The 22,754-nt window shown below is 39.9% G+C and overlaps 1 protein-coding gene across 4 annotated transcripts in view; it reads left to right on the forward strand.

Annotated features, from left to right (window-relative positions):
• The window catches only part of LCLAT1 (lysocardiolipin acyltransferase 1), a 150,585-nt gene that overhangs the window by 51,261 nt on the left and 76,570 nt on the right, over nt 1-22,754 (forward strand). For 3 of the 4 annotated variants that reach the window (XM_028517438.2, XM_036027799.1, XM_036027798.1), the window contains exons 2-3: nt 8,617-8,785; nt 18,595-18,793. In XM_028517438.2, coding sequence (XP_028373239.1) covers nt 8,621-8,785; nt 18,595-18,793 — 364 coding nt within the window. In that variant the 5' untranslated portion in view covers nt 8,617-8,620. Of the gene's footprint in view, nt 1-8,616; nt 8,786-11,048; nt 11,074-18,594; nt 18,794-22,754 lie in introns of those variants that run through there. The other variant, XM_036027800.1, reaches the window with a different exon arrangement.

The raw sequence follows: 22,754 nt of genomic DNA on the forward strand, positions 1-22,754 counted from the left end.
TGTGGTTTTATTTTGTCTAGTGCTGTCTAACCAGAATACCAGCTTACCTTGTACCTTCTTCTTGCACTTGGGAAACTATCATTCTCTCGTGCTGCTTCAGGAAGCATGAAACCGTGTACTGTGTCCCTCTCCTGTCCCCATTTGTGTCATTTCCCAGACAGGTAAAGGTGCCAGTGCAAACTTTGTACATTAGCATTTCATCTTCCCCCGCCTGTCTTACAAATCCTTAGTGGGTGCGGAGAAGTGTTTTAAGTGCTTTTTGGCTTATTTTAGTTTTTTACTTCTTTTAGTGATTTACTTATTAAAGGAGTGTACCTTTTTGTCTTCAGAATATTTCTTACATAAATTCTAAAACAGAAATTTTTAGTAAATTTCTGACATGTTTTAGGAGAGACTTTTTGTTGTTGTGGTAAGAGACTTTTAAAAAAAATTTAGTAAAATAAGTAAAGATGATACAATTCCTAATGGTGGCATTCTTTTACATTTATTTTAAATTAATAGTCTGTTTACTAAAAGAATTTTGACTGATTTGCAATGAAAGACATAGATGATAATGCCAATAAGAATTCAAATAAAAAGATTGTAAGAGGAGAAAGATAATAATGACCATAATCTTTGCTTCTGGAATCGAATGTTAAATTTATCTATGAGCCACTGTCTTTTGGGACTTGAAGGGAAAACTCATTCAGTGCTCATTGGAAAATAAGGCATAACACTTCCTCAGGTGAGACCCATGTGCTTACCTTACTGAATTCTGCAAAATGCAGAAATGCACATCAGAATCAGGTCGTGCAAATTAACATGCATTTAGGGATTTAAAAATATATCGAATTTGAAAGAAATTAATTAGCTCATAAATATTTCACTAATGTTTGTGTAAAAACTAAATCAGTGTTATTGTGTCTGGGTGTGAAGTATCCATCCAGCTTACAAGAGTAGTGTGTAAAGAGCATTTCACTTAAATTCTTTAAGTAACAAACACAGTTAAATTCTTTCACATTGTGTACTCTATAATTAGGGTTAATTGTTTTAGCCACATGTTAAAGCATTTTTATTTTCATTGCTAAGTGACCACTTTGCAATAATTATTTCATATACAGGTGTGGCGGTGTGGCTCAGCTGGTTGGAGCATTGCCCCCTAAACCAAAAGGTCATGGGCTTGCTGGATTGCCAGTCGGGGCACATGCCTTTGTTGCGGGTTCAGTTCCTGGGTTGGGGCGTGTATGAGAGGCAACTGATCAGTGTTTCTTTCACATTGATGTTTCTTTCCCCCTCTCTCTCCCTTCTCCTCTCTTTAAAATCAATAAGCATGCCCTTGGGTGAGGATAAATATTAATAATCTTAATTATTATTACTTATCCTCACCCAAGGGCATGCTTATTTAAGATTAATTAAGGTTATTATTATTACATGTGCATATATGCAATAATTGACATTAGTTTTCACACTTTTATTATATGTATTTGATTTTGGCATTTGAATCGAGATCAACATGTCGCTTATTTACTTTGGAGTAGACTTGGAAAATACTTGTTTCATATATATATGTCTCAACTGATTCCCAAGGATTGTTTTTTATGGCGAAGTATTTAATTAGGCTTAAAACAAAGAGAGGTAATTCTCTCTCACCTGGATTAATGAATGTGTTCTTAAAAAGTTTATAATTAAAATATTTTAATTATAAAGTAGTGCATGTTTATTCTTTATAAAAATTAAAGTAATATAATAGTATATGAATTAAAAAGTAAAAGCTCTGTTCCTTTCCTATTACCAAGAATGGTAATCACTAAAAACATTGCTAATGTATCATATAGTTAGAACAGCATATGGAACATGGCATGTGTGCAGATTGGCAAAAATGTCTAAGCCCAGCCATGGATGGAATACTTTAAACGTCACTGTTGGCGAACTCTTAAGTGTCCTTAAGAAAGAGAGCATTCCCAGTGCCTGAGAGGCCTCCTGTGTCTTCCTACCATGACACGTACTGTTCTTTTGCTACTCACTGTTTTTCTATAAAAGTCCGTGTGTCCTTTTCCCAAATAAGATGTGTGTATCCCTAGATGACTTATTTATACTTTTTCTTGAAAACTTGAGAAGTAAGCGTTATCTATCTAACAGTGCTGCTATTAGATGAAGACTCCTACAAATACAGAGTTTCTGAGTGATAGTTTGACCCCGGCTTCCCAGAGGGTTGACAGGACCCTTTTCTGGGAAGGCAGTGGGCAAGTTCATGCGTAAATGACTCCTGGAAATCCACAGGCAAGGAAGGGCTCACTGCAGCCAGGGTATCTGGTGGGGCTCTGCAGCTGTTGGTGGGATCCTTCTAAAAGCTCAAATTTACAAATCTGTGGTATATCACTCCCCCCTCCCTGAGTGCATGTAAAGTAAGCAGAACAGAATGAAGGCCCATTGAGTTCGGATGCTGGACCGTTGGCCAGATTACTACCAAGTGACTTGTTTTCTGGAAGGCAGCTGTGCTCGCCACTCTTCCACCAACACTGACGTGATTTGTTTTTTGACACCAGCCTTGCAGTGTTCAGCTTTCAACTTGAGTTTCAGTGAAATTACAGATAACTCACATGTCCCGGACCTTTGTTGGGTTGTTCACGGGTAGTTGACCTTTTAGGTGTTAAATGAATAAATATCAAGAGCTTTCCATAACGTGCCTAGTATGTAAATAGCAGGTGCTTAAAAGGTAGTCAGAAGGTAGGCCTGCGAGGTGTTTTTTCCAGCGTCCTCATCTGTAAGCGCCTGGGGTCAGGGACGGGGCCGAGGTCAGCAGGCTGCTGAGTGGCGGAGCCATAGCAGGTCGGGCCTCGCAGCCCTCTGTGGTACCAGCGTCCGTCAGTGCTGGCGTTTTTGCCACGTGCCCATGCGCTGTCTGTTTTAAAGGGCAGAGAAGCTCTCTGCTCTTAAGGCCCTTTTCAAAACTAGTCTGTATGCTGATTGAGTCCATGCTTACGTGTACCATATTACTTTCAACATTTGTGCCCAAAACGTGAGTCATGTGCCTTCCCGCCCTATCCTGTCCTGGGTGTGTGCCCTCCGTCCCTAGCACTTGAGTCCTCGTGATCTCTTGCAGCTCCGGGTGTGGACTGTACACCCCAGCGTCTGATGAGTTCCAGCTCCCTGCTGCAGCCTTGGCGTTCCAGATTTCTCCAACTCTGCACGTGATACCGCCTGGAGTATTCTCTCCCCTCCTCCAAACTCTTGTCCTCCAAGAGTCTTTTGCCTTCTTTAATCCCTTGTAGCAGAGTCCACCTGGCCTTCCTTTGATCTACTCTCATACCTGTTGTGTACTTCTGTTACACCTCTATTATGGCATGTGTCACATTGAATTAACAATAATTTCTTAGCATACGTAGCTTCGGCATTAGACTGTGAGAACGATACTGGTTAACATTGGAATTGTTGTGTGATGAAATAACTGAGATTTTATGAAGTACAATGTGTTTTCCTTCCTGAGTAAGGAACTGGAGGTATTCCCAGTGGATTCTAGTTACCCTGGTCAAGGAGTACCCCACGCTGTCACACTTCAGGAATAACATATGCAACTCAAGTAGAAGTCCAGGGGGGCTGCTTTGGTCCCTGTACTCTGTTGTGCCTCTGTGGGGTGGTGTGAGCATTTGAACCACAGACGGTTAGACAGCATCGGCCAGCATCGGAGTCAGAATCACACGGCGAGCCAGGGCGCCAGGGGTCCAGGAGGGTCAGAGAACCTGTTAACTCCCTGAAGGGGGGAAGGTGGTGCTGTGGGAAACAGCTCTTGGGTGACACTGAGGTGTGGGCATAGCATCTCAAGGTGACCAGGAGTTCCGTGTCTGTGTCTCTGTTTTTGGCAATAAAATGGATGTGCCATTTCAAAACTATGATTGTTTCTTTTCCAAATGGTTTTTTTTAAATGAGAATGCCGTCAGTATTATACAAAGAATACACAATAGTATGAAATTGCAGTGATTGTAATTACTTCTCAGTGATATAGCCTTTTTTTTTAAATTTTAAAAGATTTAAAAGAGGAGATGTTTAATTTGCCAGTTATGGAACCAGACTCTTTTCCCAGCAGAAGCTGGCAGCCCCCGTCCTCAGCCCCCCCGCCCCCCACAACCCCCGAGTTTTTGTGTGCCCTGCATTACGTTAGGTGCCGGGGATGTTCACGCAAGAAAGGCATTAGGTTTCTTCACGAAGTCCCTATGAACTTCCAAAATTTGAAATACTTTTTGCATGAGGTATTAAAAATTTAGTTTAGAATTATTCATCTTATTTTATAGGGCAGTTGTTTTAAAGTGTGCGTGTCTAATAGAGTACAGAAGTAATCTATTCTTGAAAAAGAAGCATAGTGTAGCATTGTAGGCTGAACATGGACTTGGAGGCCGAGTTCTTGGATTCAGATCCCAGCTCTGCCATTTCTGTACTGGCTGTACTAATCTTGAGATGCCACTTAACCACTTTGTGTCCCAATAACCTTATATAGAAAAGGTGGGGCAACGAAAATACATACAGCGGGGGATTATTGCGAGCGTCAGATAAGTTCACTCGCAGAAAATATATGAAACCTGAAACAGTGCCTGGCGTATTCTAAAAGCTCACGTAGCATAATTTTAAAACTTCTTTTTTAATCTACATACGGTAAAAAGATCACGTTTTAATTGTACATTCTGTGAGTTACAACAAGCACGTGGTCTCGTAACTTCACTGCGATCACACAGTCACACCTCTGCTCACCCCCGGCCCTCGGCAGCCGCTGGTCTGGTTCCCCCTCTTACAGCTTCGCCGGTCCCCGAAAGTCACCCGAATGACATCACACGGTGAAAGAGAAGTCGCGCCGTTTGAGTCTGACCTCCCTCACGCAGCCTGACGCGTGTGAGAGCCACTCCAGCTGTGGCCTGTGTCAGCGCTTTGTCTCTATGGTCCGTAGCGTTCTGTTCCGTGGCTTTACTGCAATGTGTTCATCCATTCACCCCCGACCAGCATTTGGGTTCTTTCCATATTTTTTGGCAATTGTGGATAATGCAGCTATAAACAGTTGTGTGTAGGGTTTTGGTTCCACATAAGTTTTCATTTGTCCTGGATATTCAGCAGTGGGAATGCTGGGTAAATGTACGGTTAACATTTTAAGAAACTGCCTAAACTGTTTCCAGAATGGCCACACTACTTTGCATCTCCCCCGCCCCCAGCAATGTCTGTGTGAGTTCTGACTGCTCTGCATCCTAGCCAGCACTTGATATTGCCAGTTTTTAAGACAAGTTTAGCTGCTCTAAATAAGTGTGTAGCATAATTCCAACCATGTTTGTCTATCAAACCCTTGAGACTTGGGAGAAATTATGGAGCAGGGCTAGGTTAGATGCAGAGCCAGGGAGGTGTCCGTAAGGAGGAGGTGGAGGGACCATTAGATTCGTGAGAGGCTGGCGTGTCTGTCAGTCACTCTTGCACCCCCAGATGACTGGCACAGTACTTGGTACACGGTGGGTATGTTTATTGTATGTTCACTGAATCAGGAGCGAGTGATTGAGAGGTTAGAGAAGAAACGGGAATAGGATGGAAAATACTTTTAGATTAGACCTCATGTGAGTAATCCCAGTATAGTCATGGGACACATCCCTTTAATTCTCGGTTTAAATATATGTTTAAAGTTGACTCCATTCTCTGACTCCCAGCCCCTTTGCAGGAAAAAGCACAAGGCAGAAAAGACTTGATGCTACTCATTGTTGTGTGGATTTAGGAAAGTCATCTCCTGGTCCTCAGCTTCATTATTATAAAACGAAGAGATTTTATTAGATTATATCTCAGCTCGTGTGTGTGTGTGTGTGTGTAAATGTGGGGGGGGGGGGCACCACCCACAGAGCCACCCCCAGCCGCCACGGATGAGAACAAGTCTACCAAGACATGATCTGCTTGGGGGGGAAAGGTGGCTGATCTCTCAGAGGAGGAGGACCAGGAGCCTGTTCCTCAGTGGGCTTTTATTGGGTTCAGTCTGCACAGGAACACAGGTAAAGCTCATCAGTCAGTGTCAGGCAGTAAGGATCAAACAACTGGTAACACACAGAGAACTCTGAGGGCTTATTCTGAGTCAGGGTCAGTTAGCTAAAGGACTATAAAACTTTGGGAAACAAACTCATTTCATGCTTGGACCCTTATCAGAAAGTTGAGGGCATTCTTGGCAAAGCAGCTTTCACAGGATTTTATGCATTCTTTCTTAGGCCTGATTGCCCCGGGGATCCTGATCATTCCTGCCCAGGGCTGCACAGCCCTGTGGCATTGTTTCAGGCTTAAGTCAGGCAGGGGAAGTAAGACAGCCAAGAGATGAGGAGACTTCTTGCAGACAGAATGAGGATTCAGGCTGTGTCAAAGCTGAGGGGTGGGGGTCCATCACCCCCTTTTGTTTTAGCCCCCTGAGTCCTTCCCTGAGGCCCCCTTCACGACTGTTCCTATCTTAGGTCATCCCTCCTTTGAGGAATCTTACCCATCATTGGCTAACCACTCATCCACCTGGGACCAAGCAGGATGAAGTAAAAGGGGGCAGAGGTGGCGCCCCTGCCAGGGAGATAAGCTTTGTCTCCTTTGTGGCTTATGGTCCCAAGGTCTTGCACTCAGCCTTAGCCGTGGCTGATAACCCCCCATGGGGGGTTAACACTTCTGAAACCAGGCAAGGCGGTTCCCAACATACATATTTTTTTGTAATGACATCAAATACAGAATAGTTTAGTAGGTGAGGAAGAAGCATGCCAGAGCCTTTGATGGGGTCTGGGGGAGAGTTATCTATGAATGCATTGCAAAGTGCATCTTACATCTCACAGGGAGTTCAGAGGTATCTAAATATAGAACCAGCTAATGAGCAATTGGCAGAAACAAGCTGAGATAGAAAAGGATAGTTACAGGTTTTCAAATATAGTAGCCACAGTGCAGGATTTTTTTTGGCGGGGCGGGGAGGGTATAAAAGGAATTAGGGGTTGAGAGTGCTGAATTTAGAAGGTTTTTTTCCCTATTAAGAAACGTTTTAAGTTAATCTAAAGACTGGAGGGAAGCTGCCTATACAATGTCTTTCAATGCAAAGCGGAGGGCCTGGGCCCCAGAGGAAGCACAGCCCAGGGTGTGCATGGGCACCGCCAGTTCTGGGCCCCGTGTGATCACGTGGTTTGGCCGCAGCCTTCCAGAGGCCTGAGTCTCCGCCCTCGCTCTCCCCTCGCTTCTCAGCTCCAGATAGGAAAGGAGTTCTTGTGAGGTGTTTATTCTGTTTGCACTTTGAACGGTTTTGAGATTTGATAACATACTTATTACCCAGATAAGCTTATTATTCTGTGTTGTTAAGGGATTTGGTCTATTTTGTTGTTTGTCTGACATTATTTAAAGCACCATGGCATTTGAAATTTTGTTTGTTTCCTGCTGTGATTCTTTTTAAATATTCAGAGGTCTTGATTGCTGGAATACCTTTTTTAATATATAAATTTTCAGGCTGTTTTTGTTTTCGTTCTTTTTCCTTGTGATGAGAATTCTTAGGATTTATTCTCTTAATCATTATTTTTTTCATAGTTTAATATTTCCAATAGTTTTATTTTTATGAGGTAAACCATATTTTTGCTCTAATACAGTTTAGGTTGTAAAATCAAACGTCTGATTATTTATCTTAGACTGTGTTTCCAGTAGTTCGTTTTAAAACATCAGTATTGTGTTCTTCTGGTCCTGAGGCTCCACAAAAGTACAGTCGTCCCTCAGTACCCCGGGTGTTAGTTCTCCCTGATCCAAGGATGCTCAAGCCCCTCAGATACACCAGCATAGTGTTTCCATGTGATCTGCACACATCTTCTCTGTACATTTCGTCATCTCCAGATTATAATGCCCAATACAGTGTAAATGCTGTGCGAATAGTTATTAACACTGAATTGTTAATGGAATAATGATAAGAAGAAGAAGTCTGTGCCTGTTTGATACAGACATGACCATCACAGGCCTAACTACATGGTGTACTTCAGCAACAAAGTAACATTTTTTCCCCCGGTATTTTCTGCCCACAGTTGCATTCACAGACGTAGGACCTGCAGATACGGCTGGCTGCCTATAACCCTCTGGCAAATAGTTTAGGGAAGAGAAGGAAGAGTCCAACTTCTGTTTAACCTTCCAGCTCCTAAAGAGCCGGTCTAAGACTCATTGACCAAATACATACTTTCAGATTCTAATGTAAATAATTAACATTTCTAGATTAAAAACTTTTTTTAGTGCGCTGTAAGATTGTCATGACTTTTAGGTGTAGTCACCCTTAGGAAGCTGTCCTGCCATTTTTAGTCCGTGAAGTCTGTTTGTTACAGTAGGATATAAAAAATTTTTGGACTATTTTAAGGTTTTGTGCTGGATAATATTCTGGAAAGGAAAATATACAGGTTTATGTTAATACTAATAGACAGAAAACAAAGGCTTCATAAACTGGACAGCTTATTTTGGGGGGCCATTTGAGTAAATGAATTTTGAACACACTGGCCACTTGTCAGACCAGTCAGTCATGTAGGAGGGTCACCTCTGTGGTATTCAAGCTCTATAATTAAAGGTTATGTAAGCATCATTCTGAAATTGAACTTGGGCGGTTATGTGTATTAATAAAATATACCTTTTTTTTATATCTTTCAGAATCATGGTGTCATGGAAAGGGATTTACTTCATACTCACTCTGTTCTGGGGAAGCTTTTTTGGAAGCATTTTCATGCTCGGCCCCTTTTTACCCTTGATGGCTGTGAGCCCGTCCTGGTATCGCTGGATCAACAACCGCCTCGTGGCGACCTGGCTCACGCTTCCCGTGGTAAGCTACACGCCGAGTGGCCTGACTTATTGATTTTCACCTTGTTAGAGTCAGATTCAGTCAGATGTTAGACGTCAGAAGTCTTTGCTGTCGTATAAGACATGCATTAGAATTTAAAGGGGGGAATACAAAAACTAGAGGGAAATAAAAATAATTTATGTCTTTTGACATAATATCTAAGAGACATTATATTGTCGTGATTTTTCTTTTTAAAAATTTTCCTTTGAGGTGTGCTTTATGTCTAGCAAAATATGCAAATCTAAAGATACATATTGAAGAATTTTTTGCATCATTAATTTTATTTTCATTTCCATATATTTTACAAAACAATGACAGAAATTAAGATTGAGATAACAAACTTGTAAAAATTTGTGGTATTGATGTGATCGATTTAATTCTTCCCTGTAAGCACCGAATTAAGAAATAAAGTGGTTTTCTATCTGCGGGCTAAGTTAACAACATCTGTAAGGTAACAGCACATACAAAGTGTGTGGTAGGTTGTTAGAACTGCCAGGTACTCCCTGCGGGGTCAGTGCATACTGCTGGCAGCAGACTCCCTCCCACCCCGAGCCCCAGGGAGGCGGGTGGGGGACTCATCCTAGAGGGTCCCACACCAGACTCCTCCCTCGTCTGGGACTGCGGTGGCTCCCACCCTTCTCTCTCGCTGCTGGCCGGTAGTGCCTTCTCAAAAAATGGAGGGATGTGCGTGCAGCTGCCTTCACCTTGAACGGGCTGCATTTCCTGAGTGTGATGTCCTTCCTTTTGCTGAGCAACGCCTAGAGCTCAGCGTTTACTGGTTTATTGACTCGTTATGGGGGAGGTTGTACCTGAAGAAGACTAGAGCGGCATCCTCTTCATTCAGTTGCTGAGGGATCTTCTTTACCCGATTCTGCTGAGTTGGGTCCTCTGTTTCTCCTCCAGCGGCCTGCCACGGCGGTGTCGGTGGCGAGGAGAGTATGGGGCTCAGGATCGGGCCCCTCAGGAGAGACTGACTGGGGGATGTTCCGGAGACAGTGGTGGGTGTACCTGTCTTGATGGAACAGATATTTCTTAAAAGTGTCCTGTGAATTGAATTTTAATAAATCATTTACAGTTTACCCTATTTTCATGTTTAAAAAGGAATCCTGTGAGTAATTTTAGAGATTACATTTGTTCCCCTTTATGAGATTAATTTGTGTTTGAATTTTTATTCAGAGATATCTGTTTATGAAATGCGATGCTGTTAAACTAAAAGTAGTCCCCTGCCTGTCTGTCCGTCCTTCCTCTCCCCTCTCTTCTGCATCTGCACTTACAGCTGCCTGTTCTACAAGCACAAGGAGAGGGACAGCGTACTGGGAGAAAATAAGTAACTGTGGTGTGGTTGCATATTTAATTCAGATACAAGGGGAAGAATTAGAAGATTTTCTTAAAAGGAAAAATCAAAGTAAAAACCCAGGGTGATGATGATCCTAGCTGTTGACACTGGATGGCAAGTGTTGTGCTTTAGGAGGATGGCTTCATTTCAGGTGTGACCATTACCCTCATTTTACAGAAGAGAAAATAGAAGCTTTGAGAAATTAATTTGCCCAAGGTCACACACAGAAAAGAATTATTAAAACACAGCTGAGATTAAACCCAGGTTGTCTGCCACCTTTAGAGCCTTAGGTGGTAGGATTGGTCAGCGTCTCATGGAGCCTTAACAACGCCCCAGCGGTAAGGAGTTCGCTGGTACCTCTTGATTGTTTCAAAAGGAGGTTTGGAGTTCTTCTGAACCAGGGATGACCAACAAGAAAAATTATCTGAGAAACTGATGCTAGTAATAAAATCAGTCTCAGTAATGTATGATTCCCTCACAGAAGAAGAGGAAAGTTGGCAAGAAAGCCTTCCCTTTTGGGGGAAGTCACAGACACAGGTTGCCAAAATACTCGGAACAAGGTATTATACATATTGGTTGGATGAGTAGACAAACATAAAGAAGTTTCAAGGTCAAACTGCCCAAACTTTGGTGTCAATTAGGCTGGCTTCGTAAAATGAGTTGGGCAGTGTTCTCTCCTCTGTTTTTGAAAGAAAATTATATCTCTGTACAGTGGTACCTCAGCATTTGTTCATTTGTTCTGGAACTCATGACGAGTACCGAAGGAATTTTTCAAACCACCGGTGATGAAGCATTTTCTCTCGAGGGGCGGTGTCGCACAAGCTCTAGCAAGCGCAGCGAGTCCCCAGCAAGCAGCAAGTGCTGAAACCCTTTTTTCTCATCAAAATGCGACCAGTGCAGGGTTTGACAAGTTCTGAATCTGACGAGTACTGAGGTGTGACTGTAATTTTTTTAGTCATCGCTTAGGGATTACCTAATACAACCTTGGAATTAATATTTACTGCTCCATGTAAAATGTGGGAACCTTGTGACTGTGAAGTGCATTTATTCTTACATCCTTTGTGCTGCTTTATCTTACTGCATCTGTACTTAACATAATTGCCTCCATACTGCAGTGTTGGAATTTATTTTTGCTTTAAATCATCATGTCTTTTAAAGAAACTAGAAGAAAAAAGATAGTCTCTTACATTTATTTACATATTTTCCATTCTAGTGTTCCTTATTCTTCCTGTATATTAGAGTTTCCATCTATTGTCATTTCTCTTCAACCTGAAGAACTCCCTTTAGCTTTTTTTTTTTTTTAAGATTTTGTTTGTTTATTTTTAGAGAGAGGGGAAGGGAGGGAGAAAGAGAGGAAGAAAAACATCAAAGTGTGGTTGCCTCTCACGTGCCCCCTATCGAGGACCTGGCCTACACCCCAGGCATGTGCCCTGACTGGGAATTGAACCAGTGACCCTTTGGTTCACAGGCCCATGCTCAATCCACTGAGCTACACCAGCCAGCTTTTAGCTTTTCTTACAGTGAGGGCTCCTGTAACTGAACTGTTTTCATTTAATTATTTTCCTTATTTTGCCTTCGTTTTTGAAGGATAGTGTTGCTGGTTATAACATTTTTTTTTTAATTTTCACACTTGAAAGTTTTACTGTCTTATGGTTTCCTTGATATTTTATAAACAATTAGCCATCATATGTATTGTTGCTTCTCTTTATGAAATGCCTCATTTTTCTCTAACTGCTTTTGAGATTTCCTTGTTGTTTAGCAATTTCATTGTGATACAGCTAAATGTGGTTTTCTTTATGTTTAATTTGTTGTGTTCATTTGGCTTCTTGGATCTGTAGCTTAGTTTGTTTCCTCCAAATTGGGCCATTAATTCTTCATATATTTTTTTCAGTTTAATTCTTTCTCTTCTCTCCTTTTGGGACTACAGTTATATGTGTGTTAGATTTCCTGTATTGGAATCGTGTCTCATAGGATACCAAGTTCACTGACTCTCCTATTTTCTTCACATAGTGCATTTCTGTTTAAAATACCGTGCTTTGTATTGTTCTGTGCTGGTTTCATTACTTTCTTGAGGTTCTTCCGTGATTTATTCATTACAACAACCATAAGTTCCTGTAAGTCAGCTGGGTGGCGAGTCTGGTACCACTTACTCTGCCAGGGCTGGAAGCAGCGGTCACCCTCCTTGTTTTCTTTTTCCCCCCCTTTCCTTTCCTGTAGGAAATACTTGGCATTGAATATTTGTACTATCCCTATGCTCTTGGTGTGGATCTTTCTTATTCTTTTAGGCAAAATTTCTTTTTCTTTTTTTAATGGGAGGATGTTTTGTTGTAACTTTTGTTTATTGCAGAAGTAGTTGGCAGGATCCCGGAAGGGTCACCCAACAGCTATTAAGTGTCTACCGCGTGCTGAATGCTTTGCTGGGATGTGGTGGTGAGCCTGTCTCCTTGCGGAAGCAGTGGTCCTTCCACCTGAAATACCTTTTCAGATTTAGATTTACACAGCTTGGCCACCTTGACCACCTTCTTTTCTGGCTTATATTTGGCTGAAAGACTACTTCGTTAGAGGACAGAAGTCGACTTTCCAGGCCACGAATTCTTAGAGTTGGATTTCTAAATCAGCTTTAAAATGACAAAGTCCATTATCTCATAGCAGCTGTCAAACATACCATTTAATATAAAATATTCATCTTGTGTCACGTAGCCACTATCACTCGCTTATTTACAGAGTATTTCTCTATAAAATGTTTATATTAAGTAAAACAAGCACAGTTTCAGTTCACACAAAATTAACTGTCATGAGTAGTTTTTCTAAAAAGTCACCCACAAGCTGTCTGAATGTTCAGTTATCCTACTTATAGTCATTAATAAAACCATAGACATTTCATTTAGAAAATGTTTAATTCTTTTAAGTCATTTATGTAACTTTTTATTGTTTCATCATCTGTAAAATAAGGAAGTTAGAGTATATAACCTCTGAGATCCAATCCAGATTCCACATTATATATAGGTTTCTAAAACAAACATTTAGAGGTAAATGATTTTTTGGTAACAGTCTTATTTTGCTCTTATACTTCATTTTCTTTAATGTCATCATTTTTCCATAGTATAATCTTCTGGTTTTGAATCTCATGTTTGTGGCTGAACCTCTCTACCAAGACCTTAAGAGATTTGAGAACTTTCTTATACTTGCTACGCCGGTAGAACTCATTGCAATTGTAATGATTTGCAGTGAGCAATCAGATTTCCTTGGAGAGCCAATATAAGCAGAATGCTTATTGGCACATTTGGTTTCGCTATTGGCCTTACTACTTTCTAGTCGTTTAAACTTGGCTAAGCTACTTAGCTCTCTAAACTTCTCTTTCTTCATCTGTAAGAAAGGGTACTGATACTATCTACGTATCTCAGAGAGTGATTGTGACAACTAAATGGGGTGCTAAGAAAGCCTTTGTAAAGTGTGCAGCAAATGTTTGCTCCTGTATTCATTTTAAGGGGTAGGCTCGACTGTACTATCGAAGAAAATTTAAAATACAGTGGCTTGAGTAAGGTAGCACTTTATTTATGCTCAGGTCCAGGTTGGCAGGGCTCCTCTGCTCCTTGGCTTATTTAAGATTCCTGAGATTCCTTCTACCCAGCCTGGCATAATACCCTCCTCTGTGTGGTCAGGGCCGGCCACTGCCCTGTCTTTGCTCCACTCTGCGGGCAGTGGGGAGGGGAGAGGTCCAGGGCACGTTTCTTGTAGACCAGTGCGTTACAAGGCACGCATGTCTCTCTTGTTCACCCACTGGTGAGAACAGCTAAAAGTTGTAATAGAATCTGGGAAATATAGCCTTTTCTTTTCTGACCAGTCATGCACACAATTTAAATTGTATTGTTCTGGAAGAAATGCTGGAATTTACTAGACAAATTGCAAAGTAACACCTGCCACAACTGCTACTACTGGCACCATTATTATTACCGCAGAATTACACTGTGCATCTGTTTACCTGATACAGCTTCAGTCACATACACTAGGATGGGTGAAGGAAAGTGGAGAGAGAATACAGGGTCCCTCCCAAACCCCCACTCCACGTGAGGTGAAATGGGAACTGTGAGTGGGCCTGTGCTGAGTGTGACTCACGTGTTGAAAACAGCAAGTGACCAGTCACTTCACCTGAGTGGTCAGCTGCAGAAATTGGATCCAACATTCAGAAAAAACTGGCTGAGCTGGACTCATTGGTAGGTAGTGTGCTGGTCTCTCGTGAGGCACTTTCCCATAGATCTTCAAAGGTAATTCCATCGGTTCCTCACTTCTGCCTTATCACTTGATGTGAGAATTGGCAAGATTCAACCACCGTCATAGTATCATATCGTATGTATCTGCAAAAACTTCTGTTACCTGGCTGTTTAACTCAGTGCCTTGCTTACTCATAACAGGCGGAGAGTCGGTTAGGAAATTGATCAACGTCCAACCTAGGGCTGGGTGACAGAAAACTGATGTTAGAGATTTGAGATAGTGAACATCTCTGCTCATAGAAATGGAGGAAAACTGTCAGGGTGTCTCTTATGACTGTTTATTTTATACTTTTATAAGGTACTGAGGAGTTTTTGTCTTGAAGCAAATAGGTCATTTTTTTTTATTTAGAAGGAATTTAGTCATTGTTCCCCTGTGGTAGGTGTGCTTTATTTTAAGCAATCCCAAACAGTTAAAAACCACTTTCACTACAGATAAATTAGGGTAAATGCACTTAGAGTGTTTTTCACAGAAATAATCACAAGATGATCGTTTTTGTAAGCTTTTATGCATTAAAATGATTTTCTTGGCAAGATTTTTCTTGCTGTACTACTTTCAAAGAACACGTTTTCTGTCTTTAAGGAGGTACCACAGTAAAATCTTTTAGAATCTTAGATGAAACTTAGAAGTCGTTGAGCCTACCCTACCTGTGTGTGCAAGAATCCTTTCTAGAACAGTGTGTGGAGTGGTCTCTCTTTTGGTCTCTCTTGGGACATTTCTACAGTAGGGGGTGCGTGTCTCTGTTTATTTCATTTTCAGAGAGTTCTGTTCAACACGGTACTAACAGGGTCCAGCCTTGCATGTGTCCAGAGCAGTTTTTGCTTTTCAAAACTGAGTCTGTTCCACAGTTCAGTGTTAGTTAATTACCTGGGATTATGAAAATTACTTAGAGTTCTGTCCTTTCATCGTTAATCACGACTTAGGAGCTTAGAGGTCATTTTCTAACCCCCCACCTAGGATGTGAGTCTCTTCCGCAGCCTGCTGGCTTCCTTCCAGTCCGAGAGCAAACAGGCGTTCAGCAAACACAGGCTAATGGGCGTCATTTCTGTCTAGACTGCTTCTCTTAAGAAAGGGGGTGCTCAGTGTTTGATGGGTGACTTGGGATTGCAAGGCCTTAACCAGCTAAGGTTTTGAGGAGCCACGCCTCGGCCGAGTCTTAAAAGACAAGCAGAGGAGGAACCTGGTTGTTTTCACCTCAGATTTAAGGCAGGTCCGTTGGAATGAGAAGTGAGCGCCTGGGTCAGGGTGGAAAAACCCGTTCTCTGACCGTGAGGGGAACCTCTCCTTTCAGTGTTTTCATATCTGGTGGAACTCTTGGAGGTAGAAAATAGTGGTTTATAAAAGCTCCTCAGAAATTGCCTTTTTATTGCTAATTCTAGCAGAAATATATTTGTCCAATTAGGTTAAAGTTATGACAGGGGTAGCACTAGTTCAGCAGAAGAAATGAAGCATTATAAAATTTTATAAGGTTAGTGTCTTATTGCTGAGAATAGCTTCAATATTAGAAATGGTACAGATATGAGAAATATGAGAATAGTGTCCATTTTCTAGCTTTTAATCTGGATTATTTGAATCCTGGAGTTTTTTGTAGACATTGCAACTTATCTCTGTGTGGTGCATTTGCTATTCTGCCTTGCAGGAGCTGTAAGTAATGTTGACTAGAGATGTCTTGTCTGGTATTAAAAATGATTATTGTGAGCCTGAGATCTGGGCTGCCCAAAAGGTTACATGTAACTTGCAGGCACGTTCTGATAGAGTGCTAGACGGTCAGGGAGAAAATGCCATGTGATATGCTCCTGGAAAAAGAGTCTGGGGTTTTTTATTTTGACATTTTCCTAATGAAAAGCAAATGATTGTTTGGGGGTATCCATAGAAAACATGCATTAGAAATTGCACATAAAAGGTTAGAGTTGAGATTTTGGGTTTATATAGGCCACAATTAATATTCAGCTCCCTCTTTCATACCAGTTACGGGAAGGGTATCCTGCATTTCAGTTCTCTGCAAATCTGTAAAGTGTATTGTATTTGTAAAGTAGAGTGGAGTTGATGCAAATTACTGTATTTTACTGTGTATAATGTGCACTTTTTTGCCCAATTTTTTGAACAAAAAATAAGGATACATGGGTAGTACTAATTCCGTATCTATATAAATATTTTTAATTCTTTTAGTTCTGCTTATGCGTTAAAATTGTAACTCTAGAAAGCAATAACCATATCTATATGCAAGCTAATACCCTGGAATACGATAATTGGTTTTGTTTCTAAATATAAATAAGTAAAAAATTGAATTAAACAATTAAAACGGAAGGTTTTTTCCTGAAAATTTGAGCCTAAAACGTGGGTGAGCACTATACACTGGAATGCATTACACATGGCAAAATACAGTAACCTTGGGTGGTGAAGTCACACATATCCTGTTGGCTAAGACATAGAAATGGAGTGATTCATTTCGGTGGTTGATGATCCTTTATGCTTAGAAAGTAGAAAAAGATATTTCTCACTGCAGGTCCAAGCCCAGTAGTCTCTGCCATGATTCTCTCCGTCATGAAGTCTTCTGCGCAGGACTTACCTTCCCGGGGACTTGGGAGTAGGGGTTACAATTATTTGAGTGTTTGGACATTCACCCCTTTGGAAATCTGATAAACACTAGAGGCATTTTGCCTAGCAACGTTCTGTGTGTAATTTCAAGGGTTCATGTTTGTTGACCTCTCGGAGGCGATTCTTCTAGGGCTTAATAAATGCCAGGTTGAATAGCCAAGCCCTAAAGTGAATCTCAGCCAAGGGAAAGCAACTTCTTGGGGTCCCCTGGGATACCCAGAGCTGCGCTGGCCCAGGTGATCCCTCTTTACTCTGCTAGTGTCTTAACACTCTGACTCTGCACTGCTTTGGACAGAAAACATTTCAGATTTCTTTTTTCCTTTAGCTAATATTCATTTTAACCTTTAATTCTAGGCCCTATTTATTCTTATGTTGTTGAAGTCCTATTTTTCTTTTGTATTATATTCCTTAAAAAATAGATTTTTGTGTGTGAAATAGAGCAAACATACTGAAAAGTTAGTAGAACACAAACACACACTTTGATATACAGTTTCCAAGCACAACTACCAAGCAGGTCAGGAAACAGCACACTGGCAGCCCTCCAGCCGGCCGCCTCGCTGCCACTCACGAGAGCCTCGTGCCGGATAGAAGCAGCCACCAGCCTGGCTTGTAAGGCAGTTATTTCCTTGATGTTTATAATTTCACTCCCCGTCCGGTTCCCACTGAATTATCTGAGCTACTGTCTGCATCTGCGTTAGAGAGGTTTATGTGTGGGTGCTTACTGTACATGCTCTTTCTCGTTTGCTTCGCTCCTGTTCCTCGGCCTGATGCCTGTGTGTTAGCAGTATCGTTGCAGGTGCCTGCGCTTCATTTTCTTACGTTGTGTCGTGGCCCGTTGTGGAACTCTGCCGCAGGTTATTTGCGGCCGTCCGATCAAGGTTCTCATGATACTGCCAAGGAAATTGTAACTTACTTTTTTTTTATTGGCCTTGGACTAGTTTTCTCTCCATTAGTAGTGAAGTCAAATATTAACTAGTAAGTTTAAAATTATTTGAAGATTTAAATGGGGATTGAAATCAGCAATCAAGTTCTCTTAGTATCTGTTATTTCTCTTTCAAGAACTCAAGTCTATAATATACTTTTCTTTTAAATATTTTAGACATAGTATTAATCAGAAAAGTTAATTTAAGAATTTGGCAAATATTTGAGCATTTTCTGTGCCAGGCACTGCTGTGAGTGCTAAAGCTAGTCAAATCCATTTTATTCTTTACATATTGTTAAAATAAAGAGGTGTGTATTGGTTTTTAAAAAGATCATGTAGAAGGTATGAAATAAAAATTTTGACTTTCTGTTCCCTCAGCCATTTACCCTTAAATAATCACAGTAGAGTTTAGTGTGTCTTTTTCTTTTTAAAATAGTATCATCAAGATTTCAATGAAAGTTAGCCTTTTTTAATTGGGAAACTGCCAGGCACTGAAATTAGAACTCAAAATAGAAATGGTGACTTCACATTCTCATTCTTCCAGATGAACTTCTTTTTCCTGGTTTATCATAGAAGACCTATGGGAAATACTATGCTTCTGACTTATTTACTTATATGGGAAATAATAACTTTAATTTCTTATGTATCTATTTTGTTTTGCCCTAGGCATTGCTGGAGACCATGTTTGGTGTAAAAGTGATTATAACAGGTGATGCGTTTGTTCCGGGAGAAAGAAGCGTCATCATCATGAACCATCGGACGAGAATGGACTGGATGTTCCTGTGGAATTGTCTGATGAGATACAGCTACCTCAGACTGGAGAAAGTGTGTCTCAAAGCCAGCCTCAAAAGTGTTCCTGGGTTTGGTAGGTTGTTCACAGTTAAGTTGTTCATTCATTTTATATGTGATATACCAACTTAAAAAAGAGTAATTTACTAAAATTCATGGAAGTATAAGAGCATTACCATTTTTTCTTTACTGGCCTAAAAACAATCACCAGTTTCATTTTTTTCGTAGTGGATCATAACAGATTATTTTATTTGAATCTCTTTTTTGAAACATTTAACGTTGAAAGAGAAAATAAACTATTTACATTGTCTTTAATCCATTTAGAGTTTATTCTTGTATATGGTGTAAGAACATGTTCCAGTTTTCCTACCATCATCTATTGAAGAGCCTGATTTTACCCCTTTGAGTACTTTTGCCTTTTTTCATAGATTAATTAACATTCTAGGTGTATGTTTGTTCCCGGGTTCTGTATTCTGTTCCGTTGATCTATGTGTCTGTTTGTATGCCGGTACCATGCTGTTTGCACCACTATAGCCTTGTAGTGTAGTTTGCAATCAGGTAGCATGGTACCTCCAACCTTGTTCTTCTTTCTCAAGATTGTTTTGGCTATTCAGGGTCTTTTACAGTTCCATATAAATTTTTGGATTATTTATTCTAATTTGTAAAAAATGCCTTTGGTATTTTTATAACAATTGCACTGAATCTGTAGATTGCTTTGGGTAGTATAGACATTTCAGTGATGTTAATTATTCTTATCCGTGAGAAGTGCGCTTCCATTTGTATCTTTTTCAGTTTCTTTCTTCACTGCCTTACAGTTTTCCAACTACGTGTCTTTTACCTCCTTGGTTAAATTTATTTAAATTATAAATGAGATAATTTCTTAATTTTTGTTTCCTCTGTTTTGTTATTGGTATATAAAAATGCAACTGATTTCTGAATATTAACTTTATACCCTGCTACTTTACTGAGTTCATTTATTCTAATAGTTTTTGGTGGAAGCTTTAAGGTTCCCTCTATACAGTATTATGTCATCTGCAAATAATGAAAGTTCTAATTATTTCTTTCCAATTCAAGTAACTTATAAAAATCATATCATGGTCAATCAGGAATGTAAGGACAGTTCAATTTTCATAAATCAGTCAACATGATACACCACATTGACAAAATGAGGGATAAATATCATGTGATCATCTCAATAGATGCAGAAAAAACATTTGGCAATATTTGACATCTGTTTATTATAAAAACCCTCAGTGATGTGGGTACAGATGGAATGTACCTCAGCATGCTAAAAGCCGTATGACAAGCTAACATCATGCCCAGCGGTAAAAACCTGAAAGCTTCTTCTGTAAGATCAGGAATAAGACAAGGATGCCCACTCTTGTCACTCTTATTCAGTCCGGTATTAAAAGTCTTCACCAGAGCAGTTAGCCAAAAAACAAACAAAAGACATCCAAAATGGAAAATAAGTGGAACTGTTTACTAGTTGCAGATCACATTATATACAGAAAATTCTGTACTCCACCAAAAAACTGACAAATAAATGAATTCAATGAAGGTACAAGATGCAACATTGATATTAAAAAACATGTTGTGTTTCTATCCACTAACAGTGAACTATCAGGAAGAGAAATTAAGAAAACAATCTCATTCACAGTGTCATCAAAAAGAATAAAATACTTTAGAAATAAATTTAACCAAACAGGTGAAAGATCTGTACACCAAAACTATAAGATATTATTAATGAAAGAAATTGAAGAATATACACATACATGGAAAGATATTCTGTGTTGATGGATTGGAAGAATTATTGTTGTTAAAATGTTCAGACTATCAAAAGCAGTCTACAGGTTAGTGAGATTTTTCCTGAAGTTCCAATGCAATTTTTTTTACAAAAATAAAATAGTCCTAAAATTTGTATAAAAACACATAAGACCCTGTCTAGACAAAACAGTCTTGAGAAAGAAAAACAAAGGTAGGGGTATAATTCGTCCTGATTTCAAACTGTATTACAAAGCTATCCCAATCAAAATAGTGTCGTATTGGCATAAAAACAGACACACAGATCAGTGGAACAGAGTAGAGATACCAGAAATAAACCTATACATAAAACTATACATAGTATAGAAATAAACCTATATAGACAAAGGAGTTAAGATTATCTAATGAAAAAATGAAAGTCTCTTAAATAAATGGTCTTGGGAACAGTAGGCAGTCACATGCAAAATAATGCAACTGGACACATTTTCTTATACCAAACACGGAAATTAACTATAAATGATTAAAGACTTGAATGTAAGACCTGAAACCATAAAACTCCTAAAAGGAAACAATACCTTAACATTGGTGTTGGTGATGAGTTTTTGGATCTGACACCATAAGCAAAAGTAAATAAGCAGAAGTACCTCAAATTGAAACGTTTCTGCACAGCAAAGGAAACCATCAACAGACTGAAAAGGCAGCCTCTAGAGTGAGAAGAAATCCTTGCAAATCATATGTGATAAGAGGGTAAGATCCATAAAATATAAAGAATGAGTGTAACTCAGTAGCAAAAGACAGAATCTGATGAACAAATGGGCAGAGGACCTGAATACGCAGTATTCCAAAGAAGACACACAGACGGCCAACAGGTACACCAGGAGATTCTCAGCATCACTGATCGTCAGGGAGATGCCAGTCAAAACCACAGCGTGAAATACCACCTCACACCTTTCAGAATGGCTGTTTTCAAACACTTGAGGAATAATACCATATTTTACGGTGTATAATGTGCTCCCGTGTATAATATGCACCCATGATTTGGTGTGCATCATACACCAGCTTATTATACCCACGGTATGTAATCATTATGCCCACATATAGTATGCATCCTTAATTTCCCCTCAAAAATTTGGGCAAAAAGTGCACATTATACATGGCAAAATACAGTAAATGATAGCAGGCGTGTGGAGAAATTGGGCTTCCTTATGCACTACTGATAGGAATGTAACTTGCAGCTAATATGGAAAACAATATGGAAGAAATTTTTAAAAATGTATTAAAAATAGAACTAGCATTTGATCCAGCAATTCCACTTCTAGGTAACACAGAAAGATTTTTGCACCACCTTATTCTTTGCAGCATTATGTACAATAGCCAAGACATGGAAACAACCTAATTGTCACTCGATAGGTGAATCAATAGAGAAAAGTGGTATACCCATACACACAATAGAGAATATTATTTAGCCATAAAAAAAATAAGGAAACCCAGCCACTTGTGACAACATGGATGGACATTGAGGGTGTTAGGTAAATCAAATAGAGAAAGACATACACATGTGATCTCATTTGTGTATGGAGTTAAAACACACATGCGCGTGCACACGCACGCACACACACACAAATGAACTCATAGATTCAGAGAACAGACTGATAGTTGCCGGAAGCTGGGGTTTAGAGGGTGGGCAAAATGGGTGAAAGTGATAAAAAAGGACAAACTTCTTTGGGGATAAAAAATAAATATCATGGGAGTAATGTCCACCGTGGTGACAATAGTTACTAAGGCTGTGGTGTATATTTGAACGTTACCGAGAGAGTAGATTCTGAAAGTTCTCATCATAAAAATAATTTTGTAACTGTGTGGTGATGGCTGTTAACTAGACATATTGTGGTGATCTTTTCACTACATACCAGCGATTTTCGGAGACTTTTCAAAACATGCAATACCTGACTATTTTGTCGGGGGGACTGACCTCTTTTCTCTTGATTGTCAAATAAAAAAATGACAACATCCAGCACTTGTCAGGTGTGAATGAATCAAAATTATACCTATTTTTTGTCATATTGGCAAAAAATACATTTTTTGGTGTGCCGCAGAATTTTAGTAACTAGTTTGTGTGTGCCATGAGAGGAAAACAGTTGAAAATCCCTGCTGTATACTCGTATGGGATTGGCAAAGTAGTTTTACAGTTGTGAGTATGTGAAACAAAGAGTTTTTCCTTATGTTATTTTCACACAAACAGCTATAAACCTACTTTTGCCCAACAGTGTATGGAA

The sequence above is a fragment of the Phyllostomus discolor genome, chromosome 6 (assembly GCF_004126475.2).
Source record: "Phyllostomus discolor isolate MPI-MPIP mPhyDis1 chromosome 6, mPhyDis1.pri.v3, whole genome shotgun sequence".
Lineage (NCBI taxonomy): Eukaryota > Metazoa > Chordata > Mammalia > Chiroptera > Phyllostomidae > Phyllostomus > Phyllostomus discolor.